Source organism: Theropithecus gelada, chromosome 2, assembly GCF_003255815.1.
Source record: "Theropithecus gelada isolate Dixy chromosome 2, Tgel_1.0, whole genome shotgun sequence".
Classification (NCBI taxonomy): domain Eukaryota; kingdom Metazoa; phylum Chordata; class Mammalia; order Primates; family Cercopithecidae; genus Theropithecus; species Theropithecus gelada.
Window position 1 is genome coordinate 91779217 of NC_037669.1, and position 27520 is coordinate 91806736.

General features: G+C 59.2%; 1 protein-coding gene across 3 annotated transcripts; it reads left to right on the forward strand.

The window, feature by feature from the left end:
* The first annotated feature begins 609 nt into the window (after positions 1-609).
* PLXNB1 (plexin B1) lies at positions 610-26994 on the forward strand. Of its 3 annotated transcripts, none has more exons than XM_025375911.1 (38): positions 610-653; positions 5267-5319; positions 5983-7095; positions 7965-8147; positions 8452-8580; positions 8706-8806; positions 9106-9238; positions 9532-9688; positions 9959-10067; positions 10142-10250; positions 10658-11338; positions 11549-11671; positions 11876-11998; positions 12284-12377; positions 12463-12635; positions 12764-12915; positions 14397-14502; positions 14684-14820; positions 15092-15268; positions 15504-15675; positions 15809-16051; positions 16782-16958; positions 17035-17183; positions 17690-17790; positions 17890-18107; positions 18228-18406; positions 18543-18609; positions 18839-18985; positions 19798-19966; positions 20280-20383; positions 20458-20542; positions 20761-20933; positions 21108-21268; positions 21363-21510; positions 23752-23816; positions 23945-24020; positions 25054-25128; positions 26259-26994. In XM_025375911.1, exons 3-38 carry the CDS (start codon positions 5989-5991, stop codon positions 26361-26363), a joined length of 6408 nt encoding a protein of 2135 aa, XP_025231696.1. In that variant the 5' UTR covers positions 610-653; positions 5267-5319; positions 5983-5988; the 3' UTR covers positions 26364-26994. The 3 variants fall into 3 exon arrangements, with proteins under 3 accessions (XP_025231696.1, XP_025231694.1, XP_025231695.1); XM_025375909.1 differs by lacking the exon at positions 610-653 and adding an exon at positions 1156-1397 and having other exon boundaries at positions 15504-15690; XM_025375910.1 differs by lacking the exon at positions 610-653 and adding an exon at positions 1186-1397.
* The last annotated feature ends 526 nt before the right edge of the window (positions 26995-27520 follow it).

Genomic DNA, 27520 nt, shown 5'->3' on the forward strand with positions numbered 1-27520 from the left:
GGCAGTAGCCAGTGTGGATGACCTGAATCTCTTGATTGAGGTTCACCTAGCCTGTGGAGGCCTTGGAGGCTTTCAGATGATGCGTGTGACATTTTTGCCTCCCAGGAAGCTGTGCCAATGGCTTTTAGCCAAAGTCCTCCAAAAGTCCTAATCGGATGGGCCAGATTCTGGCTCCTGAGTTAGCCGTGGGCGTGCCAGGGTGTGAATGGCCCTGCACAGGGGACAAATGGTCCCCAGGAGAGAACCCTTCTGCCAGTGTTTCCTCCCGCAGAAGGCCCAGGTGTTTGCCAGTGAGAGAGCCCAGACTTGCTCAATGCTTCTCAGCTTGGGATGGGTCCAGGTCTGGGTCCTGGGCTGGGAAGAAAGGAAGGAAGTGAGCCCTTGCTTGTGCGCCTCTGCAGCCCAGGTGCCCTGCCTTCACAGCCCCGCTAGAGGTGGTATCACCCCCACTTGCTGGTGAGCAAATAGGCTGGGGGGGGTTGGTGTCAGGTTACACGGCTTAGTTGATGGCGCAAGCCCAGGTCCAAAGCCCATGTTCTCAAACAGCCAGAGGTGGGGCCGGAAGGAGGGATTGGCTGTTGGGGAGTACTGGGAGCAGGGGCGGTGGGCAGGGCCAGGTGCGCAGGGGAGAAACAAGGCGCTTCGGAGTTCAGGTAAAGAAAGTTGGGGAGGATGACCACCGGAGCCGGGTAAGGAGCTCCGGGCGCGGGGCGAGGCCGGGCGCTGGCAGGAGAACGGGTCGGGCAGGTGAGGGACCCGGGTGCGACCCGGCTCTGGACCGGCGGGAAGAGGCCAGGGCGCTGTTCCACCAGCACCTGCGGGTGCGGAGCGCGACCCTCCGCCTCGGCCCCTAGTAACCGGGAAAGTTCCCAGTTCCGGTTCCAAGGCGGCGCGCAGGTGAGGCCGACGGGGCGGGGCGGCTTTGGCTCCCGGGGTTCACTCCTCACCCCTCTGGGCTACCGGCGTTGCCATGGCGACCGCCGCTGTGCAACCCGCCCCCGCCCTCCCGCGTGCGGGAGGGGTCGGATCCCCAGCCCTCGGAAGACGCTGAGCCCGCGGGGTTGGAATGCGGGGTCCCGGGCGGCTCGGGGCCGCGCGCCCGGCTCTCCGGGCTGCTTCCGGCCTGGCTCGGGCGGCGGGCGGGGGGAGGGCAGCCCGGCAGGCGAGGGGGAAGGAGCGGAGCCGGGCCCGGCCGACGCGGCTTTGTCTCCTTTGTTCCCGGCGGTGGCAGCGCCGCGCGGGAGGGGCGGGCAGCGGGCGCAGTTTTCCGCCCCTCGGTCTCCGGGTAACAGCTGCGGCTCCGCCAGACCCGGGGGGAGGCCGCTGCGCGCGGAGCCCGAGCGCGGAGCGGCCGGCGCCCGCCTCGGCGCGCACATCCAGTGGGGCCTGGCCGGGTGGTGAGTGCGGGGCTCGGGGCCGGGGCGGCGAGGACCGGGGCTCCAGAGGTGGAACGGGTCGGGGCCTCGATCCTGCCGGGCAGGGGCGGCCTGGGTGAGTGGTGGGCGACTTTGGTTTTGAGAGTTGGGACCACACTTCTCCGCGCGAAGGGAAACTGGCGGCTCCGCCTGGAACGCGATTGGGAGACTGAGGAGGTGGAGCTGCTCCTCCGCGCCCCCTCCTCGCCGCCGCCACCGGGGACCGGCCGGCCCCTTCCCCGCCCTCCCAGGGCCACTGATGGGGTCCTCGCCTCGGGGTCCGGGGGTTGGGGAGGGTCAAGGACGAGCCGAGTGGGGAGGTCGGGGCTTCCCCTCAGTAGTAACAGCCCTTTCTGGCTGCTCCCGGTGGGACTGACAAAGGCAGACCTCGAGCCTGCTGACCCCCAGAGGGGGGCCCTCCTCTCCACACACAGACATATTCAGTGGGTGATCGATCAGCGCCTGGGGTCATCGCAGGTGCCTGGTAAATGGTGGATCTCCCCACCCCTCCTCAACACACAGAAAACAGGGCGAGCAGCGGGCACTGCTGCACTGTCAATGAATAACTCACCTCTGTAGTGGACCCTGGAAGCTGAGCAGGAGGGTGAAACGGGAAGGCCGGCTTCCCACTAATTGGAAAGCAAGGCAAATGTGGGCTGTCCTATGGCCCCTCTGCAGGTGCGGAATGGCGGGGTTTGTGAGCCCCTTTTGTTGTCGAGGACAGCTCCACGGGGGTCCGGGAGGTGCTTGCTCTGCAGACAAAAGTTGGGCAGTCTTGGGCCCCCTGAAAAGGTTCAGAGTAGGGTGGGCCCAGAAGAGACTCCAGGCAGGCCTGGGCACAGGCAGAATTAGGCTTTGGCTGTGAGCCTGAACAGGGCCTCAGATGTTGGGAGTGGGCAGGAGATCCAGGCTGTGTAAGTTGGGGATGTGAGGTCTGGTTCTAGATCAGCCTTTTCAGTCTGCCCTGGCCTGGTCATTAACAAAAGTGGGGCCAACGTCTTCCCTTTGAGAGACCAAGTGGCTTAGAGGGATTGTGGGCCTTCTATCTCCCCTATTTGTTGGGTTTTCTTCGCTGTGAAATGGGGGTACGTTCACCATGCAGGGAGCATCTGGTCTGTGCTGAAGTCTGTGCAAGTTGCCGGGGCCTCTGAATCGAAAGCATACTCCCTGCCTTCAAGGAGCTTCAAGTCCAGAGTAGGAGGGTAGAACTGGGAGAAAAGTGACCCTGGCTGGCATCACTAATGCCAGGCACATGCTGTATCATGTTTACTGGTCAGAGCAATCCTTCTTCCCATTGTACAGCTAGGAAATCTGAGGCTCGGAGAGCCTGAGGCCGAGCAGCCGTGCCTGTCAGAGTGTTGGCTAGGTGTGTCCATTCTGTCCACTGCATGCAGGGGCCTCCTCAGAAGCCTGGGAGGACAGGGGAGGCTCCCCAGTTAGAAGATGGTTGGTGTAGGAGTTAATGGGATAGCGAGGGAGTGGGCATTCCAGGCAGCGGCAAGAGCCTGTGCGGCAGCTGGAGGAGCGAGGCAGCCTGCAGTTCAGGCTGGCAGGAACGAAGGGTATTTGTGGGGGAGCACTGGCATGGATCGGGTGGGAGAGGTGTGGACTGGAGGGGTGGGCCTTTATCCCTCCTGCTCTGGGGTGCCCCAGAGGCTTTTGGGGGAGGGGTGTACTCCAATTCTACTCAAGTAAAGCCCCAAGAAGTTGGGAGTTGGGAGGCTAGATTGGAGGGGCTGGGAGCTGCTCAGTGGCCTGTGGCAGAGATAAAGTGAAATCCATGTGCCTGAAATGGAAGAGAAAAACGCACTGCTCTTCTTTCTCTCCTCCTTCAGCTACCCATGGTATGTGTGGAGGGGCAAGGGGTGCTAGGTCCTGATTCACAGGGAGACTGATTGCAGAAGCCTGACCACTTTCCCTGGAGTGGGTCAGCGGCCGATCTCCTCGGTGGCCTGGCCAGGAGCTGTTCTGATCCCACCCATTTCTTCCTGTTGTCTCCTCATCCAGTGTTTTTTTTTTTTTTAATTAATTATTATTATTACTATTTTTTCATCTCCCAAGGCTCTGTCATCCATCAATCCAGTTTTGATATCACATATGGGGAGTGGTTTTGTTGCTGCCCCTTGAGGGCTGGAGAACTTTGGCATGCAGTAGGCTCTGAGCAAATATTTGTAAACATGTAGGAGTGAGAATTGGTCTAACTATGGGACCCTGTGCCCAAGGCCCATCCCTGGCATGCGGTGGCAGGAGAATTGAACAGTAGCCCCGTGCAAGAGATGACCTCTGCCCATCCTCAGGTGGACTCTGTCTTCCCATGGGAAGAAACTTTCTTTCCTCATCCCTTGGAAACTAGGTGGGGGGCTCCTGGGCAGCCTGGTCTTGCCACAGTCCTGGGATCCTGGCCGGGTTCAAGACTTTCCCTGCTGCCCCCTTCCCCCCCGCCCCCTTGGGTGGCAAACAGAGGCAGCCTTGTTCCTGCTCCCATAGAGCTGCCCTGTTTTCTGCACACTAAAAATGGAAACCCCCAAGCTATTTCGGGAGCAGTGCCCAGCCAGGCTGTGACCACGGCCCCCCTGCTCCCACCGGGCTGTGGCCACAGTGTCCCAGCTTCCACCAGGCTGCTGGACCCTCCCCTGAGCCTTGTGCCCAGCCCTGTTCACTTTGGGGCAGCCTCAGGAGTACGCTGCTCAGGCCTCAGCTAGGATGAGCCGACCTGGGAGAAGCAAGCACTTGATATTTTGCGCAGGCAGCTTGGCAGCTGGGTGATGGGAGGGGCTGGGCAACGTGGCCTGGGCACAGGCAAGTAGGGGAAGTGTCTCCCAGTCTGAGATGCATTGTCTGTCCCAGCACTTCACCAACCTTGGTGCTCTTGGCTGGGGACCACTGGGGAAGGTGGTGTTGCCATAGTTTCTTGGTTCAGGGACTCAGGAGCCTCAGCTGGGGCCCAAGAAGGGGTCTGTGTAGAGAGCAGGCACCCAAAGTCTGGGGAGGTCCTGGTGATGGGCCTGGGAACAGCCAGGCATGGCACCTTCCTCCAGGACACACTCCACTTAGCCCACATCTTGGGTCCTGGCACTACTCTGAAGTGCAGGAGAGGAAATAGCAAGAGATGGCCTAGCTTCTACAGCTCTCTATATGTAGGGCTCCAACTAAGTACTCTCGAACGAGGGGAGTGTGCATGAATGTGTGTGTGTGTCTAAATGTGAGTGGTGGTCTGAATGTCTCAGGTGAGTGTGATGTGTGTGTGTTCCTGTGTGTTGATATGGATGTGTCTTCATGTGGTGTTTGAACATGGGTGGCTGTGTCTGTGTGTGTCACTGTGCTGTGTGTATAGATGGCATCTGCATCTCTGTGTGTGTGTGTGTGTGTGTGTGTGTGTTGTAGGCGTACACATGCAGGGTGGGTGGTGTGTATGCATCTTGCTGTGCGAGTGCCTGTCTGCTGAAGCGCTGGTAGCCCTTTGGGCTGGGACAGCCCCTGGCCGTGTAGAGGGTGTATACCTGGGTTCCTTTACAAGGTGAAGTTTGAGCAGAGAGAGGGACCTCACAGGGAGAGGGCCATGCTGGGGGCCTGGCTGGACCCTGCCAGCCATGGGGCTCCTTCCTAGCTGACCTTTCCCAGGCCCCTCGGGTGCCTGGCTCTGCCGCCCTCCCCCTCCTCGTGTGGGCTCCGAGGAGGCGTCCTCTGTGGAATGTGTTTGGTGGCCAGGGGCCAGGCTGGGCCCAGCTCCACCAGCAGGCTGGGCGGTGGGGAGGGGGTGCTTCTGTGCTGCCTCCCCAGTGGGGAGCCCAGGGCTTCCATGTGCCTGCAGCCCAGGCCCCAGCTTCACACTCGGCTTTCCCCTCTTCTAGGTGACTCCCACACGGGTCATGCTGTTGTCTCCTGATCCAGCCGGCCCTGCCAGGTGAGCCTGACCTCACACTAGATATCTAGGAACAGCATGACTCTTACCTATTCTGAGGGCACTCGGAGGTGGGGTGCAGCCCTTCAGGCCCCACCCCTCCGAGCTGGAGCCTTCTCACATCTCTCAGGCCTCTTGGTTCTGTGGTTATTACCCTTCTGGATTCCTGGCCTGAAAGGCCCTGCCCCCAACTCTTGTCTTGCTCTAACATTCTGCTGGCTCAGGAGACCTCCCTCTCCTTCCTCCTTCTGCCTAGGAAACCCTCATCCATGTAGAGCCTCTCCTTTCTTGGGGTCTGGGCCCCTCCTTCCCATCACCTGCTCTCCTGCTCCATCCAGACCCTGCTTCCTGGGCATGGCCTCTCCAGCCCCTCACCCTCTGATCTGGGGGGATGGTGAGTGGGGTGCAGGTCTCCTTAGAGAATCGTGCCTGCAAAGAATGGGCAGTATTGTCTAGGAAGTATCTCCTATTTCTGACCTCGTTCTAGTGTGTGGTCCTGAGGTCATCCTGGACATAGTGCCTGTCTAAGAAGCCTGGTCCTCCTCTGCTCACCCCCTAGGTTAGGAGGGGCATCTTGGCAACGCCACAGTCCTATCCCTTACCAGTGGCCCCAGGGTGCTCTGGCAGCCACATGAGCCCCACTCTCTCGACCTGTCTCCCTGCCAGGTGACCATGCCTGCCCTGGGCCCAGCTCTTCTCCAGGCTCTCTGGGCTGGGTGGGTCCTCACCCTCCAGCCCCTTCCACCAGCTGCTTTCACTCCCAATGGCACGTATCTGCAGCACCTGGCAAGAGACCCCACCTCAGGCACCCTCTACCTGGGGGCCACCAACTTCCTGTTCCAGCTGAGCCCTGGGCTGCAGCTGGAGGCCTCAGTGTCCACCGGCCCTGTGCTAGACAGCAGGGACTGCCTGCCACCTGTGATGCCTGATGAGTGCCCCCAGGCCCAGCCTACCAACAACCCGAACCAGCTGCTCCTGGTGAGCCCAGGGGCCCTGGTGGTGTGCGGGAGCGTGCACCAGGGGGTCTGTGAGCAGCGGCGCCTGGGGCAGCTTGAGCAGCTGCTGCTGCGGCCAGAGCGGCCTGGGGACACCCAGTATGTGGCTGCCAATGATCCTGCGGTCAGCACGGTGGGGCTGGTAGCCCAGGGCTTGGCAGGGGAGCCCCTCCTGTTTGTGGGGCGAGGATACACCAGCAGGGGTGTGGGGGGTGGCATTCCACCCATCACAACCCGGGCCCTGTGGCCGCCGGACCCCCAAGCTGCCTTCTCCTATGAGGAGACAGCCAAGCTGGCAGTGGGCCGCCTCTCTGAGTACAGCCACCACTTCGTGAGTGCCTTTGCACGTGGGGCCAGCGCCTACTTCCTGTTCCTGCGGCGGGACCTGCAGGCTCAGTCTAGAGCCTTTCGTGCCTATGTGTCTCGAGTGTGCCTCCGGGACCAGCACTACTATTCCTATGTGGAGTTGCCTCTGGCCTGCCAAGGTGGCCACTACGGGCTGATCCAGGCTGCAGCTGTGGCCACGTCCAGGGAGGTGGCGCATGGGGAGGTGCTCTTTGCAGCCTTCTCCTCAGCTGCACCCCCCACTGTGGGCCGACCCCCATTGGCGGCTGCTGGGGCATCTGGAGCCTCTGCCCTCTGTGCCTTCCCCCTGGATGAGGTGGATCGGCTTGCTAATCGCACGCGAGATGCCTGCTACACCCGGGAGGGCCGTGCTGAGGATGGGACCGAGGTGGCCTACATCGAGTATGATGTCAATTCTGACTGTGCACAGCTGCCAGTGGTGAGTTCCAGTGTTGCCCTGCTTTTCCCCCTCTCTGAGGCCACTGGCCAAGTATTTGCAGCCAAGGAGCTGCCCAGAGTGTCCGAGGGCAGCTGGTGGTAGCACGAGGATGATCAGATCAGCAGATATTAAGTGCTTCCTGTGTTTCCTGGGCAGTGGTACCTTACCACAAACCTGGCATGCGGGTGGCAGCAGTGTCTAGATGGGCTTGGACTAGGATGCTGGAGGGGTGGCCCTAGTGTAGGTGGATTGGGAGGATGTTTGGGGGTTCTTGGGTAGGGACAGGGACCTATAATGGAATGAGACCTTTGGCTCTTGAGCAGGAGAGGAAGGTGAGGTCGGGATTGATGAGCTGTAGCCTCAGGATGGATAAAAAAGGGAAGAAGCTGCACACAGGGTTGAGTCAGTGAGAGGCAGGAGAGGGCCCCGGTGAGTGGACTTGGAGCAGAAGAGCAGGCTGTGAGAGGTTTTGGAGAAGTGGTCCAGGAGCAAGGTGACCACAGAAACTGGAGGAAGCACTCCCAGGCCAGGGATGGGAGAAGGTGGGGCCACAGGCAGCGGTGGGGATCAAAAGAGGGGGAAGGAGCCACTGGAAACTGCCCAAGGACTGGAGCAGAACTGGAGATCAGTCCACTGCGATAGGGCTAAGGATGTACCTGGGGGGATATTGTCCAGGGAAGGGTTGTTAGGGAGGGCCCAGAGAGACTGGGGACAGGGATGGGGTTGTCCCAGGAGGGCCAGCAGAGAAGACACTGTTGTATAGGGAGAGCTACCAGAGCGGCTGCGGGAGGGAATGAGGTTGGCCAGGGAGGATGTGGCCAAGGAGGTTATCCAGGGAGGGCCTTCCTGATGCTTCTTGCTGCCTATAGGACACCCTGGATGCTTATCCCTGTGGCTCAGACCATACGCCCAGCCCCATGGCGAGCCGGGTCCCACTGGAAGCCACACCAATTCTGGAGTGGCCAGGGATTCAGCTAACAGCTGTGGCAGTCACCGTGGAAGATGGACACACCATTGCTTTCCTGGGTGATAGTCAAGGGCAGCTGCACAGGGTGAGCCCACAGGAAGTACTGGCCCCTGTCCCAGAGTCTGGAGGGAACAGGTTGCTGGGGACCCAGCCTGGTTTAAGCTATCCCTGTGACCCCTGGGCCAGGAGAGATGACCTGAGCTGCTCTCCCAGGACTGGGTGGTGTTTACCTGTGATTTTCCTCCATCCCCGCTAGGCTGGTTGGTATGACCTGTGACTGCCCAGGAGGAAATTCTGTCTGTAAATTACTTCGATTGGGTGGAGGAGGGGAGGGCTTTGGGCCTCTGCCCATGGACTTGGATCCCAGACCCTGTGGTCTCTGATCCCAGGTCTACTTGGGCCCAGGGAGCGATGGCCAGTCGTACTCCACACAGAGCATCCATCAGGGGTCTGCAGTTAGCAGAGACCTCACCTTTGATGGGAACTTTGAGCACCTGTATGTCATGACCCAGAGCACAGTGAGTGCCAGGCATAAACAAGGGCATGGCTGCTGGGAGGGGCCTCTGGGTGGGGCCAGAGACCCATTTGTGGGTGAGCCACTGGTGTTTGGATTGCTGGCCTCAGGTCCTCTTTGCTGTCACAGCTTCTGAAGGTTCCCGTGGCCTCCTGTGCTCAGCACCTGGACTGTGCATCTTGCCTTGCTCACAGGGACCCATACTGTGGGTGGTGTGTGCTCCTTGGCAGGTCAGATTCCTGACCCCATCCCAGTCCCAGCCTCAAGCCCACAATGCTCCTGCATAATTGTCCTGTCCAGAATTCCTGAACCTTAGTGCTTGACTCTCAACCCCTGATCCCCAGACACCCTGATTCCCCACCCCCATCCTCTGCACTGGGCATCAGTGCCCTGCCAGGGCAGACACAGGAACCTGTATCATACCCACTCTAGGGCCCTGCCCAGGTCCTCCAGATTGTAGGAGTCCCTACCCTATGAACTCCCAGTGGCCTGTGAGGGTCACAGATAGACACCGGTCATTCTTGCTCAGGTGCAGTCGCAGTTCTGAGTGCTCAAGGGGCCAGGGCCCAGAGCAGTGGCTATGGAGCTTCCAGTCTGAGCTGGGCTGTCTGCGAGTGGCAGCCATGAGTCCTGCCAACATCAGCCGAGAGGAAACGAGGGAGGTGAATGATCAGATAGGGAGGGCCCTGGTGGGGAGGGCTCTGGGCATCAAGGTCTGGGTAGAGATCTTAGATCCTGGTGTCAGACATGTCAGATACCACATGGCCTCACACAAGTCACTTCTTTTAGGAGCTCAGTTTGCCCATGTATTTCTAACTCAGGCCAGAGGGTGTTTGGGGAGGCCTGAGGTCTGTTAACTGCTGGTGCCTGTCCACATTGGGTTCCCCATAAATGTGAGCCCTGGTCTGCTGCCCACTAGCCCCAACAGTGTGTCTGTCCTTGGCTCTCTTGGCAGGTTTTCCTATCAGTGCCAGACCTGCCACCCCTGTGGCCAGGGGAGTCATATTCCTGCCACTTTGGGGAACATCAGAGTCCTGCCCTGCTGACTGGTTCTGGTGTGATGTGCCCCTCCCCAGACCCTAATGAGGCCCCAATGCTGCCAAGAGGAGCCGGTGGGTGAGAGAATGGGCCAGCCTTGGGGGAGGCCAGCCCCTGCTCCAGGGGATGCGGTGGGGTTAAGGTGTGAATCCAGGCAAAGAGCCATGAATGAATGCCTTTCTCTGAGTCCTCCCACTCCCCAACCACCTGAAGCCTCCATTCTGTGCCCTTGGACTGTATTCCCTCACCCCGGGTCCTCTTCCCCATTCAAGGGCTCAGGATATCGGCTCTGGGTCTGAGTGCACCTCCTTGCTGCTTAACCCTGGCCCTCTCCCCTTCTGCAGACCACGTCTCCGTGAGCGTGGAGCTCAGGTTTGGCGCCGTTGTGATCGCCAAAACTTCCCTCTCCTTCTATGACTGTGTGGCGGTCGCTGAACTCCGCCCATCTGCACAGTGAGTTCCTCGCCCTGTCCCCAGGCCTGGGCTTCCCCGTGGCGACCCCTGCCCCATGGCTGTGCTCTGTGCAGGTGCCAGGCCTGTGTGAGCAGCCGCTGGGGGTGTAACTGGTGTGTCTGGCAGCACCTGTGCACACACAAGGCCTCGTGTGATACCGGGCCCATGGTTGCAAGCCATCAGGTGAGTGTGACCTTGGGCTGGGCCATACGGGGGTGGGTTAGGGGTCCCAGTGTGAGAGTTTTTCTTATGGCCTGGGGTCTGTCTGCCTATGTGAGGCTCTGTCCTGAGCACCAGAGCCGCTGTGTGTGACGGACTCCCTGGAGAACAGCCGCCGATACATCCCGCCTGTTTTGGGAGAGGGCGTTTGTAGCTGAGAGGCAGGGGAGGTCTGGCCTTCATGCCCCACCTCGGCACAGACACCCCTGGAGCCTTCCCCACAGTTTTCTCCTGTGGAGAATTAATGGGATGTTTTTATTTCTCTTTTCCTTGGTCTCCTTTCCTCTTAACATACACTGTGCCTGCCTGCATCCTGTCCCGCGCCTGCCTGCTGAGTGGCCCTTCCTGTCTTCCTCTGCCTTCCCCTTCAGAGCCCCCTTGTCTCCCCAGCCCATCCTGCAAGAGACGGACCCAGCCCCTCCCCACCCACAGCCCCCAAAGCCCTAGTCACCCCTGCTCCTAATACCCTTCCTGTGGAGCCTGGGGCTCCGTTCACAGCCACAACTTTGGACATCTCACCTGGGGCCAGTCCTTCCCTGCTCAGCCCCTGGGGGCCGTGGGCAGGTTCTGGCCCCATATCTTCCCCCAGCTCCACAGAGTCGCCTCTCCATGAGGAGCCCTCCCCTCCCAACCCCCCAAATGGACCTGGAACCACTGTCCCTGCCCCCACTGACTTCAGACCCACAGCCACACCTGAGGACCTCTTGGCCTCCCCGCTGTCACCCTCAGAGGTAGCAGCAGTGCCCCCTGCAGACCCTGGCCCTGAGGCCCTTCCTCCCACAGTGCCCCTGGACCTGCCCCCTGCCACTGTTCCTGCCACCACTTTCCCAGGGGCCATGGGCTCCGTGAAGCCCGCCCTGGACTGGCTGACGAGAGAAGGCAGCGAGCTGCCCGAGGCGGACGAGTGGACGGGGGGTGACGCACCCGCCTTCTCCACTTCCACCCTCCTCTCAGGTGATGGAGACTCAGCAGAGCTTGAGGGCCCTCCCGCCCCCCTCATCCTCCCGTCCAGCCTCGACTACCAGTATGACACCCCCGGGCTCTGGGAGCTGGTGAGGCCCAGCCCAGGAAGGAGGCCTCAGGGGAGGGGATGTGGGGAAGATGCTACCCCTAGCTTGCCTTGTGATTCTGCACTGGGAGGGGGCGAGGGGCAGGGTGGAGTCTGCAGCCCCACACAGGCCTTGCCCCTGGAATCTGGCAAGGCAGAGGGCTGAGCTGGGCAGGGTGGGCTCCATAGACTGCCTTGCCCTTGGTGCCTGCAGGAAGAGGTGACCTCGGGGGCAAGCTCCTGCCCCTGTGTAGAGAGCGTTCAGGGCTCCACGTTGATGCCGGTCCATGTGGAGCGGGAAATCCGGCTGCTAGGCAGGAACCTTCACCTTTTCCAGGTCAGTGTGTCCTGCCTGCCGCTGTCCTTGCAGCCTCCTTAGCTTTGACAAACTCTGCACAAGCCCTGGGGAGCAGGAAGAGGGCAGAGTCCGAGGGCTCAACTCCAACCCAGAGGCTGTGCTGGGGGATCTGTTGGGCGACCTACAGGACTCCCTGGACCCAGCTCCTGAAACTGCCCAAACAGCTGTGTTCTCTGCCCTCAGGACGGCCCAGGAGAAAATGAGTGTGTGATGGAGCTGGAGGGCCTTGAGGTGGTGGTTGAGGCCCGGGTCGAGTGTGAGCCACCTCCAGATACCCAGTGCCATGTCACCTGCCAGCAGCACCAGGTGCACACCATGAGTGCCTGTCGCCCTGAGGGAGTCTGCACACCCATTTCTGACCTCTGACCATGTGCCCCGTAGAGTCCTTGCATCCCAGCTCTGACCTGTAACTTGAGGCCCCATGGGGTCCCCATACTCCATTTCTGGCTCTGCCCTCCAACCTGTGGCCCCATGGGGTCCCTCTGACCCTATGCTCCTAACTGGTCATTTTAGTCCTTTCTCTGACTACCCCCTCCCCAGGCCTGACGCTTCCCCCAGTGCTTGACTCTGAACCCACTCCAATTTCTCCAGCTCAGCTATGAGGCTCTGCAGCCAGAGCTCCGTGTGGGGCTGTTTCTGCGTCGGGCCGGCCGTCTGCGTGTGGACAGTGCTGAGGGGCTGCATGGTGAGCCACCTGCGGGCTGCTGGGCTGGTGGCGGTAGCAGGGCTCTCCCAGGCCTGCCTCTCACGTGCGTCTCTGCCACCCCCAGTGGTACTGTATGACTGTTCCGTGGGACATGGAGACTGCAGCCGCTGCCAAACCGCCATGCCCCAGTATGGCTGTGTGTGGTGTGAGGGGGAGCGTCCACGTTGTGTGACCCGGGAGGCCTGTGGTGAGGCTGAGGCTGTGGCCACCCAGTGCCCAGCACCCCTCATCCACTCGGTTTGTTGAAAGGCTGGCCATCCCTTCCTCAGTGCTGCCCTTAGAGGGAGGGTGTGGGGGCCCAAAGGTGGGAGGTTGGGGCTGCCTTTCCAGTTGAGTAGAGGTGAGCAGTCCTTGTCCTGGAACAGGTGGAGCCACTGACTGGGCCTGTAGACGGAGGCACCCGTGTCACCATCAGGGGCTCCAACCTGGGCCAGCATGTGCAGGATGTGCTGGGCATGGTCACGGTGGCTGGAGTGCCCTGTGCTGTGGTTGCCCAGGAGTACGAGGTCTCTAGCAGGTGAGCTGGCTGCACCCAGCTGGAGCATGGCACAGCCTGGGGCCTCCACGGTTGGCTTTTCTGCTTGGGGCCTCCATCCCCCGCTTATCTGCCCCACTGTCTCCCTGTTCCTTGATTCTGGCCACAATGCCTGAGTGCCAGGGTTGCCACTGAAGACCCTGGGCGCCCACCAGACCTGTAAGTTCCTGGCATGGGCTGCTGGGGAATCCTTCCTGGGCCTGTCACTGCCCAGAGCTGACTGGTGGCTCTGCTTCCTGCTCTGCTCACCTGGTCTTCTGAGGGACTGTGGATATATTAATAGCTGTGGCAGCAGGACCCTGAGATCAGACAGATAAACTCAGGGGCTGGCCTTCTCACCAGCTCACTCTTCCCCAGGCATTGTCCTGGGCTGCCAGGCTCCTCAGGAAGGTAGACTTGGAAGGCACACCTCAGAAAGGCACACCTGCCGAGGGCCAGACTCCACTGTCGTCTCTCGGGACCCCTGCTGCCTTCCTGGGGCTCCTGGGTTATGGGAACCTGGCCAGCGGTTGCAGGCCCCAAAGGTACATGTGCAGGACATTCCTAAGGAGATGTCCACAAGCAGCAGGGCCCAAACCTGGCTGAATATCAGGGTAATCTGCAGACCCTGTCCCAAACCAACACAGAGCAGATCCTCAACTGCCCCTCAGACATCTGGGTTCAGGAGGCCCACGGTGGGGCCCCAGAATCTGTATTTGAAATAAAGAACCACTCTGCTAGGCATGGAGTGTCCCCTGAATGTGTTATGACTGAGAACTTACAGTGACTATCTAGACTGTTAGTGTTCCAGACCATAAGACTTTGTGATTTATGAAGCAATTGGCATATATTCTGTCTGGAGCCTCCTCTGCGTGGCTCACATGTCACTTGCGTCTTCCTAGAGTGTTTGCAACAACTGTGACAATGTCACTGAGTTGAGCCACTGCAGGCTTAACACTCTGGAAGTTAATTTGCCCAAGCTTCTGTTTTCTGGCTAAGAACCAGCATTTTCTTAGACGGTTCACTTTCCCTTCACATGTATTCCTCTGTCTGACTAGAGGCTTTCAGGGACTCTTTTTCCTGAATAAATCAAGTTTCTACCATGCTTTGAGTGGGTACTGTGCATGTGACGTGGCAGAGGACGTGGGCGGCTAGCTGTGCCCACTCTTTTGCTCAGCAGCTCACCCCACAACCAGGCTAACAGGGCCCCTTTGTAAAGTTATGCCACAGATAAATTCTTCCTTGTTGGGGGCCTCTGGGGTTGAACTTAAATGATTGAAACCACAAATATTAATTCTCAGATACCAAGGCCTTCTGATGTGTCATAAAGAATTCCCTCCAAAGTGAGAGAGGGTCTCTGTCAATCTTGTGGAGGATGGGAAGGGGAAGACCGCCTGACAGTGGGGCAGGGAGAGGGGCTGCCAGGTAAGCTTGAGGGGCCCTCGATGCAGCCTGGCACCCCCTAGCCTGCTGTGTGCCTACAGCCTCGTGTGCATCACCGGGGCCAGTGGGGAGGAGGTGGCCGGCGCCGCAGCGGTGGAGGTGCTGGGAAGAGGACGTGGCGTTTCAGAGCACGACTTTGCCTACCAGGTACCTGACTGCTGAGCCACCCCCAGCTGCCAGCGGGCCACCCCCTCTGGTGACTCCTCTCAACCTATCTGGTTTTGCCTTGGTGGGGCTGCCAGTCCTGGACCATCCTGTTTCTCAGGCTGTCCCCGCCTCCCTGTGTCTGGTCTGATGCTTATCTCTCTCCCTGTCCTCCTTCCCACAGGACCCGAAGGTCCATTCCATCTTCCCAACCCGCGGCCCCAGAGCTGGGGGCACCCATCTCACCCTGAATGGCTCCAAGCTCCTGACTGGGCGGCTGGAGGACATCCGAGTGGTGGTTGGAGACCAGCCTTGTCACTTGTGAGGGGCACTTCCTCATCCTGCAAAAATCCATGTGCTCCAGGGGAAAGATGGAGGGGTCTGGGATCCTGGGGAGAGCAGAAAGGGGAAGAGGGCCAGTCTGCTTCTTCAGAGAGTGGCTGGACCCTCCCTAGCCGGCTGTGGTGGGAGTGCACCTCCAGGGACACCTGGTGGAGACTGCAGTCAGCACTAGAGGGAAGCCAGCTGGGGCCTGAGTGGTCCAAGTTTCCCCTGCCTGCGCCCCTCCATTCATTCCCACCTCCCCTCCCAGGCTGCCGGGGCAGCAGTCAGAACAGCTGCGGTGTGAGACCAGCCCATGCCCCGCACCTGCCACGCTCCCTGTGGCTGTGTGGTTTGGGGCCACGGAGCGGAGGCTTCAACGTGGACAGTTCAAGTACACCTTCGACCCCAACATCACCTCTGCTGGCCCCACCAAGAGCTTCCTCAGGTGTTGGGCCAAGGGTGTGGCTGCATGGCAGGTGGCAGGGAGATCTTTGCAGCTCCACTATGTGGGGGTTTGTAGGGCTTTATGTTGGGGCACTGAGAATCCCATGCTGCTGGTAGGGGCAGGGGGTCATGTGGTTTGGGGCTGGGGCTGAGCTGACCTAGCTGGGACTGGGCTGTGCTTTAGGTCCAGGTAACATAAGCCATCTTACGTTACGTAAGCTCATGGTCTGTTTCAGTGGAGGACGTGAGATATCGGTCCGTGGCCAGAATCTGGACGTGGTACAGACACCAAGAATCCGGGTGACCGTGGTCTCGAGAATGCTGCAGCCCAGCCAGGGGCTTGGACGGAGGCGTCGCGTGGTCCCGGAGACGGCGTGTTCTCTTGGACCCTCCTGCAGTGGCCAGCATGCAGGACACCCTTGGGTACCCCACACTCTCCCCTCGCCCTATACCACACCCTGGGGATAGCCAGAGCAGGTGCCAGAGGAGGCTCTTCCCATTTTTGCTTGGCCCCCCGTCAACCTGCCTGTCTTCCTTCCAGTTTGAGGAACCATGCCATGTCAACTCCTCCCAGCTCATCACATGCCGCACACCTGCCCTCCCAGGCCTGCCCGAGGACCCCTGGGTCCGGGTGGAATTTATCCTTGACAACCTGATCTTTGACTTTGCAACACTGAACCCCACACCTTTCTCCTACGAGGCTGACCCCACCCTGCAGCCACTCAACCCTGAGGACCCCACCATGCCATTCCGGCACAAGCCTGGGAGTGTGTTCTCTGTGGAGGTACAGCTCCTACTTGGACCTGGCAGGGCCCCGAGACCCTTCCCTTGGCTGGACATCTCTACTGTGTGTGGTAGAGAGGCTGAGACAGTAGAGCAAGGGCCGGTGGATGGACATGGCTCCTCATCTTTGCTGTGTCGGGGGCAGAGGGGGCTGGTGGGAGGTGCCTAGCCTAGGATCTGGCATGGGCTTGACTGCTTGGCTGGTGGCCTGGGTCCTGATGCACTCCATGGCAGGCTCTGGAATGACTGCATTTGTATGTTTGGCCTGTGCAGTAGCTGGGTGGCGTGGTCCACATAGGCCATCGGGCTAATCCCCGAGTTGGCAGCCTGGCTCACATAGACATGCACTAGGCATGTGTCTTGGACATACACAGTGGGCAGCTGACGGGCATGCGGGCAGACCACAGGTTGATATGCCATCATCACCCACCTGGTGAGTCATCAGACACAGAGTGGGGGCTCCGGCTTTGTTAGGTAACTGGGCAGGGTTTGGAAGACAGCTTTATGTTCTCCAGATTTTTCGTTCTGGAGAAGAAAGATAGGAAAGGGCAGCCAAGGGTGATAGGAGCAGCTTGGAGGACACCTTGTGACTGGCCTGCACGCAGGGGACGGGTGCTGAGAGGCTGTCAGCCCTGCTGCTGGGAGTGGGTCTCAGGGTCCTTCCCACATTTGGGGAGGACAGGATCTGAGGGAAGGGTCCTGAGTGATTGATCGGTGACCCTCTGTTCCAGGGAGAGAACCTGGACCTTGCAATGTCCAAGGAGGAGGTGGTGGCTATGATAGGGGACGGCCCCTGTGTAGTGAAGACGCTGACCCGGCACCACCTGTACTGTGAGCCCCCTGTGGAGCAGCCCCTGCCACAGCACCATGCCCTCCGAGAGGCACTTGACTCTTTGCCTGAGTTCACGGTCAGTGGGCAGGTCCCTGGCCGGGCTGGGCATTGACCTGGGCTGAACCCTTGCTTACAGGCGGCTCCCGACACAGGTGCAGATGGGAAACTTGCGCTTCTCCCTGGGTCACGTGCAGTATGATGGCGAGAGCCCTGGGGCTTTTCCTGTGGCAGCCCAGGTGGGCTTGGGGGTGGGCACCTCTCTTCTGGCTCTGGGTGTCATCATCATTGTCCTCATGTACAGGTGGGTGCAGCCAGATGTGGCTGGGCTGGGGCAGGTCGTGGGATCTGGCTGGACTGGGAAGGGACAGACTGGGCCAGGAGTCAGGAAACATTCTCTGTAAATGGCCAGAGAGTAAATATTTTAGGCTTTGTAGGCCAAGTGGTCTCTGCTCAACAACTCAACTTTGCCACTGTGGCACAAAAGCAGCCAGGGACGACATGAAAACACATGAATGTGGCTGTGTTCTAACAAATCTTTATTTATAAAAATAGGTTGTGGGATGGATTTGGCCTGGTTGTGGTTGACTGATCTCTAGGCTAAACTGTGCTGGGCTAGACGGGGCACGGGTGTTTGTGACTTGCTTGGGAGGGGAAAGGCTGAATTGTACTGGGCTAGGCTTGAGCTTGGCTGGCATGGCTGGGTTGGACTGTGGTGGATGAGGCCAGGGTGTGCCTGGGGATAGGTCAGGCAGGCCTGGGCCAGTAGGACTCATCCGGCTGTCCCCTCCTGACCCTGGTGCTGAGCAGGAGGAAGAGCAAACAGGCCCTGAGGGACTATAAGAAGGTTCAGATCCAGCTGGAGAATCTGGAGAGCAGCGTGCGGGACCGCTGCAAGAAGGAATTCACAGGTGTGCCCAGGAGAACGGGCCCTGCCCTCCAGGGCTCTGCCCAAACCTGCTCCCATCACATGGGATTGGTGCCCAAACCTGGCCTCTTCTGCTCAACAGACCTCATGACCGAGATGACCGATCTCACCAGTGACCTCCTGGGCAGTGGCATCCCCTTCCTCGACTACAAGGTGTATGCGGAGAGGATCTTCTTCCCCGGGCACCGCGAGTCGCCCTTGCACCGGGACCTGGGTGTGCCTGAGAGCAGACGGCCCACCGTGGAGCAAGGGCTGGGGCAGCTCTCTAACCTGCTCAACAGCAAGCTCTTCCTCACCAAGGTGCCCCCACCTGCATCTTCCTGGCCTGCCCCTGACCCTGCCCCTTCTCCAGGGCGTGGTTTCTGAGCCCGCCCTTCTGTCCCCCAACCCCCTTCTCCCACCCCCTCTCTTTGGCTGCAGTTCATCCACACGCTGGAGAGCCAGCGCACCTTCTCAGCTCGGGACCGTGCCTACGTGGCGTCTCTGCTCACTGTGGCACTGCATGGGAAGCTTGAGTATTTCACTGACATCCTCCGCACTCTGCTCAGTGACCTGGTTGCCCAGTATGTGGCCAAGAACCCCAAGCTGATGCTGCGGAGGTCTGTGTGGCTGTTGGGGCTGGGTGGCCCTGGATAGCTGGAGCTGGGGTGGGGCCTCAGGCTGGGGGGTCTGCAGGATAGAGAGGCCTGCAGCCCCACCTGCTGACCCTGGCATTCCCCTTTCCCATCATCTCAGGACAGAGACTGTGGTGGAGAAGCTGCTCACCAACTGGATGTCCATCTGTCTGTACACCTTCGTGAGGGTGAGGGGGCAGAGCTGGACAGGGCTCCTGTCTAGGGAGGGTCAGGCCCTCTAAACTGCTAAGCCCTCAGCCACCATGCAGCTCGGACACTTGTGCCAGAGCAGAGACTCCTGCTCAGCCTGTCTTCAGTCCCCTTAAGCCCGTGTCCTGTCCCCTTTCCCAGTGTGCGTCATGTCCCATACACCTCTGCCACCTGCCGGGAGGGCCCTAACTGCCTGTGCTCTCCTAGGACTCTGTAGGGGAGCCTCTGTACATGCTCTTTCGAGGAATTAAGCATCAAGTAGATAAGGGGCCAGTGGACAGTGTGACAGGCAAGGCCAAATACACCTTGAATGACAACCGCCTGCTTAGAGAGGATGTGGAGTACCGTCCCCTGGTGAGGGTGTGCAAGTGTGTGGCCTGCAGTCTGAGTGCGGTGAGGGCGAGGGTGGAGAGTGTGTGGGTGTGTGGGCTCTGGACGCCAGCTTCTGATGTGGGTACCTGGATGTAGAGCGGGGTGACCTCTGGCTGGTTGCTGGTGAGAGCCCATCAGACTAGTTTAGCAGGATGGCAGTTTAGAACAGACCTTGATGATAAGGCCTCCAGGTGCCCCAGACTAGGGATGGAACCAGGGTAGCCACAACCAGGGTTTAAGAGGAGCCAGCCCTACCTTGGACCATGGGCTTGAGCTGTGCCAGGGCCTGACCCTGTCGGCCTGGCCCTCCTACCAGGGATGTGGCCTTGCCCACCAAGCCAGCCCCACTCTGGCAGGTCTTCTCTCTGGGTTGCTTTCCCCTTAGTTACGCACAAGGGTTCCTGCGGGAAACCCCCATTAAGGCCTGCTGAACCCCTCCCCTGTTGGATGGGTGGGAATATTTGCTCATGCAGGCTTCCCGAAGCTCCTTCAGCCTGGCCCATTCAGCCAGGGACCTGGGGATCTGAGTAATGAGGGACTTGTGCTCACTCCTTTTTTTCTGCCATTTACCCTGTAGTCATTTACAAGTGCTCTGCGCTAGGTGCTGGGGTCACAATGGGGAGGAAGCTGCTGTCCCTGGGGAAGGCAGGCAGGTGAAGAGACGAGAGTTAGGGAATGTGTGGTGCATGGGGGTCAGAGGCAGCAGCCCCTCATGAGTTGTCCCTGCCCTTGGTCTGTGTCTTGGTCATCCTGAGTGTACATGAACCCTGACGACTCCTGTGTGTCCTGCATAGACCTTGAATGCACTGTTGGCTGTGGGGCCTGAGGCAGGAGAGGCCCAGGGTGTGCCCGTGAAGGTTCTGGACTGTGACACCATCTCCCAGGCCAAGGAGAAGATGCTGGACCAGCTTTATAAAGGAGTGTCTCTCACCCAGCGGCCAGACCCTCGCACCCTTGATGTTGGTAAGGGCGTGGAGAGCCCCTGGGGACCTGAGCCAGTGTTGGGCCTGGGCTGGCCCCAGACCAGCTCTGCAGGGACAGCTCATCACTCAGGGTGGGGAGGATGCTGGGAGGTGGGCAGAAGCCGGCTTTGGAACATCTTTGTTGGACAGCCTCTCATCTGGGGAGGGGTCCTGCTCTTGGTCTTTGGAGAGGTTGAGGTTGAGTATGACTGCCCCGTGATGGAGGGGCTGGTGTCCCCGTGGAGGAGGAGATGGGCTGTACTGTGGGAAGGGTATCCTCCAGCCCTGCACCCAGTTCTGCCTTGCCCTTGCAGAGTGGCGGTCTGGGGTGGCTGGACACCTCATTCTTTCTGATGAGGATGTCACTTCTGAGGTCCAGGGTCTATGGAGGCGCCTGAACACACTGCAGCATTACAAGGTAGGAGGGGTGGGAGCTGGAGGAGGGCATGGTGAGCTGGGGCTGGTGGAGGGATTACCAGCTGTGCTCAGCAGGTCCCGGATGGAGCAACTGTGGCCCTCGTCCCCTGCCTCACCAAGCATGTGCTCCGGGAAAACCAGGATTATGTCCCTGAAGAGCGTGAGTACTGCCCCCAACACGGCCCTCTGTCCCTGCTGTGCTCAGCCCAGAGTCATGGGGAAGGTCCTCTGGGCCTCAGGGCAGGCTTGTGCCTATTTCCTTTCTGCCCAGGGAAGCTCTCAACCAGGTGCCCCCACCCCTGGGAGAGCTGGCAAGAACCAGGGGGCCTGGGGAGGTGCCACCTGGGGAAGGGTGACAGCTGTGGGCTCTTGGCACAGGGACCCCAATGCTGGAGGATGTAGATGAGGGGGGCATCCGGCCCTGGCACCTGGTGAAACCAAGTGATGAGCCAGAGCCGCCCAGGCCTCGGAGGGGCAGCCTTCGGGGTGGGGAGCGTGAGCGTGCCAAGGCCATCCCTGAGATCTACCTGACCCGCCTGCTGTCCATGAAGGTGGCGTGGGGCTTGCCAAGGTGGTGGGGCCTGGGCTGAGGGGGAGCATGGCCACTCGTGGGATTTGGGGGTGCTTTGGGGTTTGTGCAGGTACAGTGCCGGGGGGTGTCTGAGGCTGGGCTGCTGCTGAGGGCCCTTTGCTGACCACACCTCTCTGCTTCCCGCTTCCCACAGGGCACCCTGCAGAAATTTGTGGACGACCTGTTCCAGGTGATTCTCAGCACCAGCCGCCCCGTGCCACTCGCTGTGAAGTACTTCTTTGACCTGCTGGATGAGCAGGCCCAGCAGCATGGCATCTCCGACCAGGACACCATCCACATCTGGAAGACCAACAGGTAGGGTGGTGCTGGGTGGGCTCTAGGTGTGTGTGGGGGGTCTTCTCTTGTGCCTCCCCAGCACATTCATTGGCCATGCCTGCCCCACCCGCAGCTTGCCTCTGAGGTTCTGGATCAATATAATAAAAAACCCGCAGTTTGTGTTCGACGTGCAAACATCTGATAACATGGATGCGGTGCTCCTTGTCATTGCACAGACCTTCATGGATGCCTGCACCCTGGCCGACCACAAGCTGGGCCGGGTGAGCAAGTCTGGGATGGATGTGGACGGGGATGGGTGAGGGTGGACAGTGCTGTGTGTGCACTCAGATTCTAGGCTTTTCTGAGAACTTCAAGGAGGACTTCGGGGAGACCTCTGACCTTCCAAGCCAAGGCTTCATCCCAGGGCTGCCTCCGTTTTAAGGGATGAGCAAGAGGTTGGGGCATTGTGTGCCAATTCACAGCTGAAGTTGTGGGCAGCAAGTGCAGCCTGGTGTGGCTGGGGCATAGAGTGCTGGCCAGGCGTGGAAGTAGGCCAGGGCCAGTTGGTCAGGACTCACTCCTGTGGCAGTGGGAACCACAGAAGGTTTGGGAACAGGGAAGTGGTGTGACCAGACCTGAGAGTTTGTGGAGCATTGTGGCTGCTGTGCATGGATGAGCTGAGGGAGGGAGTCCCACGAGGGCGCTGTGCTGTCCTTCTGACAAGCAGCGGCTGGGTTCAAGCTGGGCAGGAGGGTGCAGGGCAGGCAGAAGCTGAAGGTTGGATGTGGGTGATGAGGAAGAAGGAGGGGGGGGTCACACATGATCCCTGGGCCTCTGGCTATGGTAAGCTCAGACTTGGAGGAGGTGAGTCTGGTGTTTGTGGGGTTTCCAGGTAGAGACATGGATTGTTCAATCCCAAAGCAGCCCTGGGCTGCTGGGTGGGTTTGGTTCCTTAGGGTGCTGGAGGTGTCTGCCTGCCAGTAGGGCAGTAGGGAAGAGAGTCCAGGGGGTGTCACGGTTTGAGGGATGTGTGAGGAGGAGAGCTGGGAAGTACAGGAGACTGAGTAGTCGGAGCTGTCCGGGAGCACAGAGGTTGGGAGTCTGTTGTCACAGCAGTCAAAGCCGGGAGTCCCCTGACATATGAGGTCCCCAAGGTGTCTGCTCAGGCATCCAGTGGGCAGGGCCGTCGTGTAATTCTGCAGGTCCATGAGTGGGGCTCTGCTTAGCCTTGACCCCCAGGTCTCAGTCGGCGAGGGACCTCTTGAGAGATACTTCCCTACACCTCTGGGAAAAATCAAAATTAGCTGAGCACGGTGGCTCACACCTAGAATCCCAGCACTTTGGGAGGCTGCGGTGGGCAGATCGCCCGAGGAGCTCAGGAGTTTGAGACCAGCCTGGGCAACATGGCAAAACCCCGTCTCTACAAAAAATACAAAAATTAGCCAGGAGTGGTGGTGTGCGCCTGTGGTCCCAGCTACTAGGGAGGGTGAGGTGGGAGGATCACTTGAGCCTGGGAGGTTGAAGCTGCAGTGAGCCATGACTGCGCTGTTTGCTATACTTCAGCCTGGGTAACAGAGCGAGACCGTCTGAAAACAAAAAAAACAGAAAGTTCTGTTCAAAATTGTAGCACTGTCTTTTGGGAGCCATTTTTGATCCAGATGCTGTCATCATGCCTATAATGAGCTAAGAACCAAAGGTCCACACCAGGACCCGCAGGGCCACCTCCAGGGTAGACCCTATGTGGTGGCTGGGATTTTTACCAGATCTTCCCAGTACCTACCCTTCCCAGCAGAACAGCAGATGGTTCCTGGGTAGCTCAGGAGTAGCCCCAACCAGGAATGCCAAGGGTTCCCCCATGGGGAGTTGTCGAGAAGGTGCGAATCCTGACTCAGGTTGACAAGAGGAGCTGGCCTTGGGTCCCTGCTCACGGTGGGCAGTGCCACCTCGAGATATTTCTCACCTTCCCAGCAGCTCTAAGATGAGGAGAGGTCCTGAGAACAGAAGTATGCTGCCCAGAGCCCATGGCTGCTGGGACTTGAACCCAGTTCAGTGGTAGAGGCTGTGTCTAGGTGTGTTAAAGTGGTGGAAACTGACTGGACAGACCTGCTTCAAATCCTTGTTCAGCCACTGGGGAGTGAAGTGGTCTGTGGCCGCTTAGGTAATGTTCTGGGTCTCAGTTCACTCACTTTTAACATGATGACCCTGGGAGTGAACAGCAGCTTCGTGCCCTGCATACCGGGCTCTTGCTGGATCTAGATGGAGGCATGTGGAGCCGAGAAATTATTTCTGATGACATCAGAGGCTGGACGTTGGTGGAGGGGAGGGAGCAGTGGAGGCTTCCGCGGAAGGAAGTAGGCTAGGGTGACCACCTGAGCTGGTTTTCCGGGACTCAGGGGCTTCCTGGGATGTGAGACTTTCCTTTTCAAAACTGAAGCAGTGCTGGGAAACCCAGGACACTTGATCACTTGAACAGGTGATCATCCTTCCTTCCTTCCTCTTTTCTGTCCTCCTGCTATGTCCAGGACTCCCCGATCAACAAACTTCTGTATGCACGGGACATCCCCCGGTACAAGCAGATGGTGGAAAGGTATTGGAGGGTGCGGTGGGTAGAGGTTGGAGGGTGTGTGCAGCTGAGACTCGGGGGGTGGGCTCTGGTGGGGAGCGGGGGAGTGGGCTTGTTTACCCAGCAGCTGCTGTGCCCTGTCTCTCTGGCAGGTACTATGCAGACATCAGACAGGCTGTCCCAGCCAGCGACCAAGAGATGAACTCTGTCCTGGCTGAGCTGTCTTGGGTAAGGCCTCCCTCTGCTTCTTGGGTTGGGCATAGGCCTCCTGCCACAACAGTCCTGTCCACTTCACACTGCCCCTTTGCAAGGAAGCCCTTGGGAACCTCAGTAGCCCTGTGAGCTGGTTGGGGCAGGAAACATAAGTACAGAATGTTCCAACTGCCACTGAAAGACCAGAGCTCCCACCATCTCATCACAGAACAAGCAGGGGTCTTGTCCTGGCAGCTGCCATATACCCTGATTCAGCCAGGCACTTGTAAGGTAGCTGGGATTCAGCCTCAGGCCTGCCTGGGTCTGCCTGTGTGCGTCTTCCCACTGCTGTGCCTCCCTTGGTGGCACAGGTGTCCCCTCCACTTCCCCCATTCCTAAAACAGCCCTAAAATGTAACTCCAGGGAGTTACGAACAATGTTTCTGAAATGTTGATGGTGATGACAGCCACAACCACAACACTAATAGCAGCTGTAATTTTGGGGTGTTGTGTGTGAAGCCCTTCATGGGGTGCTTTGATTGTCTTACTTGATCCTCACAAGAACTCCACAAGTTAAGTGACACTGACTCCATCATCCAGATGAGGAAGTTGAGGCTCAGAGATGTCCCCATGGAGGGGCCTGAGAGTGACCTCAGGAAATACTTGAGTTAGGCCAGAGCAGAATCATGCTGGGCTGTCAGCCTGCAAGTGACATCAGTGCCACTTGGCTCTGGAGTCACCTGGGTGGCAGAGGGTCTGGGCTAGAACCTTAAGGGATTGAGAGAGGCAGGGCTCCAGTGGAAACCCCAGACCTTGCTGAAGCAGGTAGACCTGAGCTGTCCTCCTACCACGGAGACCCTCTTGGCGCTGCCCTGTTCTGTCACCATCTGGCACGCCTGGCCTGGGGTCCCTGGGCCATGGAGGGGACTCTGCTTCCCACTGTAGTGCCCATCCCATTCCCTACCTCTCAGGTCCCCTTCTCCCCCAACCCTTCCCTGGGGTCCTGGGCCACCTCCTGTGGCTGTCTGTACCCCTCATCTCTCTCACCTTTCATTTGGCCTCTTTCCTAGAACTACTCTGGAGACCTCGGGGCGCGAGTGGCCCTGCATGAACTCTACAAGTACATCAACAAGTACTATGACCAGGTGGGCAGGCCCTGGGCCCCAACTGGGAGGCTGACCCAAGGCATCCCAGGAGACTTAAGGGGCTCTGACCCTGTGACTCATGGTGGGGGCTTTGGTCTTCCCCAGGAACAGCGTAGTGGGGGACCGGGCCCCTGGGCGGCTTGGGAAGTGTTCTCCAGGCGGGTTTCCTGGCATTGACTGTACTCTCACTTGTCCCACCACTCCCCATTCCGGCTCCCCAGCAGGATGGCGAGGCACAGTGCTGGTGGTTGTGGGGGCCAAGGGGTCTACCAGGGCCTGGAGGTGGTGTGCATTTGCTGAGTTGGCAGCATGTTGGGCACGGCCAACATGCAGGTGCAGGCCTGGCTTGGCTGCATGAGCTGAGAAGAGGAGAGTCCAGGCACACGGGCTGGGGTGTGAGGGTACACTGGAGCTGGTGAATCTTTTTGGACGATCCCTGGGCTGGGCCTAAAGAGCTGAGCACCTGCCAGTCAACCTGCTGGGTGCCTGATGGAATAGTCCACTTAGATGTTTGTGTGGCACCAGTGAAGTGACTGTTGCTGCTCAGAGATGAGGAACCTGCCTCATGGCCCACAGTCTTCCTGGGCATGGTATGGGCCATGGCATGGGGCATGGGGGAGGCAGAGTGTAATGCAGGCATGTCCCCTCGTGGAGACATAGTGGGCAGTGGCTGTTTTCCAAAGTGCTGCTGCCCTCCGGTTCCTACTGGCTCCCTTGGTGGCAGCCCCCAATTTGTGGTTGGTGTTTGATCAGTGTCTGTTTTCTCAGCACATGTGTCTGGTCATTCTTGGGTCTCTGCCCCTTGTCTGGCACCAGGCAGATAGGAACTTGGGAAATGCTGTTGCCGGGCGGGTGGGTGAGCCAGGATGGCTGCATCAGGGCTTCTGAGGGGCTCGGTACTGAGTCAGGTCCTTCATTTCCTACCTTATTCGTCCAGAAACGGTGGCTTTGATGTTATTACCCCTCCTGCTGGCGAGGCCCTGAGGTCACAGAAAGTACGTGAAGTAACTGGCTGGGTTTCTTGGCTTCCTATCCCACTTGTGCCACAGCATCTTAGGAGGGCTGTTGAATTTTGCAGCAAACATGTTGGCCAAAGAAGTCTCCCCTGATGGCATCGGTCTCTGTTTCAGATCATCACTGCCCTGGAGGAGGATGGCACGGCCCAGAAGATGCAGCTGGGCTATCGGCTCCAGCAGATTGCAGCTGCTGTGGAAAACAAGGTCACAGATCTATAGGAACCCAGGAGCCACGGCCTGCTATTGCTTCAGCCCGGCCTGGGCAGCCCTGGAAGCTCGGGGGGAGAGGCCACCTTCTTAGGTGCCTGTAGTGACTGACAAGCAGTTAGTGGAAGGTGACTCACAGTCTCCTGGTGGCTCTGGCCTCGGCCCTGCTGGACCCACCTCCTAGGCCAGGGGCCTCAAGGCTCGTGGGGTAGGACCTAGCCTGCTTCCCGAGTCCAGGGACCCTATGACACCGGTCTGCAGGGAGTTGGGGACTGAGGGCTTCCAGAGAGTGGCCGGAAGAGCCTCCAGGCCCCTGGGGAGACTGTGCTGTTCCTGAACACTGGCCTTGGCTGCACTGGGATTCGGAGAGGAAGGAGGAGAGCCCCACACTTCCTGTCTGCTTCCTCCACCATTCCTGACCTCAGTTGAGCTGCCTCTGGCCTCGTTGCTGCTGCCACATCCTAGGTCTAAGAGTTGAATGCCTCTCCTAGGCCACTGCAGACTGACCCCTCAGCAGGGCTGGCTGTCACAGGGCCACCCTGCCTCACAGGGAGCCATGGTGAGGGCCATCTGCTGCAGGGAGGTCTTGGGGAGAGTGGTGGCTCAGTTGACCCAGCTCTTCATTAAAGGGTAACACACTGCACTGAGTCTGATGTGTGAGCCTGGCCCAGCCCCCGGCTACTAGGAGGACGGCAGCTATGCCTGACAGGTACCAGGGGGATGTAGTATCTGCGCCCTGGGGAAGTCTCATGGTCCCCCATCATATCCCAGACTGCAGGGCTGGCTGAGGCTCTCCTTGACTCCTAGGCAGGGCCTGGTGGGGTCAAGGCTTCCATGAAGGAAGTAAGAACCCCATCTGGGGCAGGGCTGGTGACTGAGATAGAGGGGTCTGCAGTCTCTTCAGGGGGGCCTGCTTTATCTGCAGTTTGCTTATTCTCACTTCTCCACTCATGTTCTATTTATCTTGAAAGGGACTAGGAAAGGATGACATAATTACAGGCAACTCTAGGCAGAGGAGGTCTTGAGGGCTGTTTTCCATGGTCCTGTTCCTGGACTTAGGGTTTCTGTGTTGCTTTCCAAATCAGGGCATCCTAGGGCCGGCTCCTAAACTGTCTGCCTCCATGAAGTCCGCCTTATATGGTTCTTCCTGATTTGTAGCTGGAGGTGAG

Excerpts from the sequence above, each read along its gene's own strand:
- PLXNB1 (XM_025375909.1), top strand. The coding sequence starts at position 5,989 with ATGCCTGCCCTGGGCCCAGCTCTTCTCCAGGCTCTCTGGGCTGGGTGG. Across the intron at positions 18,986-19,797 it reads ATGTGGAGTACCGTCCCCTG|ACCTTGAATGCACTGTTGGC; the intron begins GTGAGGGTGTGC and ends TGTCCTGCATAG. Across the intron at positions 20,543-20,760 it reads GGATTATGTCCCTGAAGAGC|GGACCCCAATGCTGGAGGAT; the intron begins GTGAGTACTGCC and ends CTCTTGGCACAG.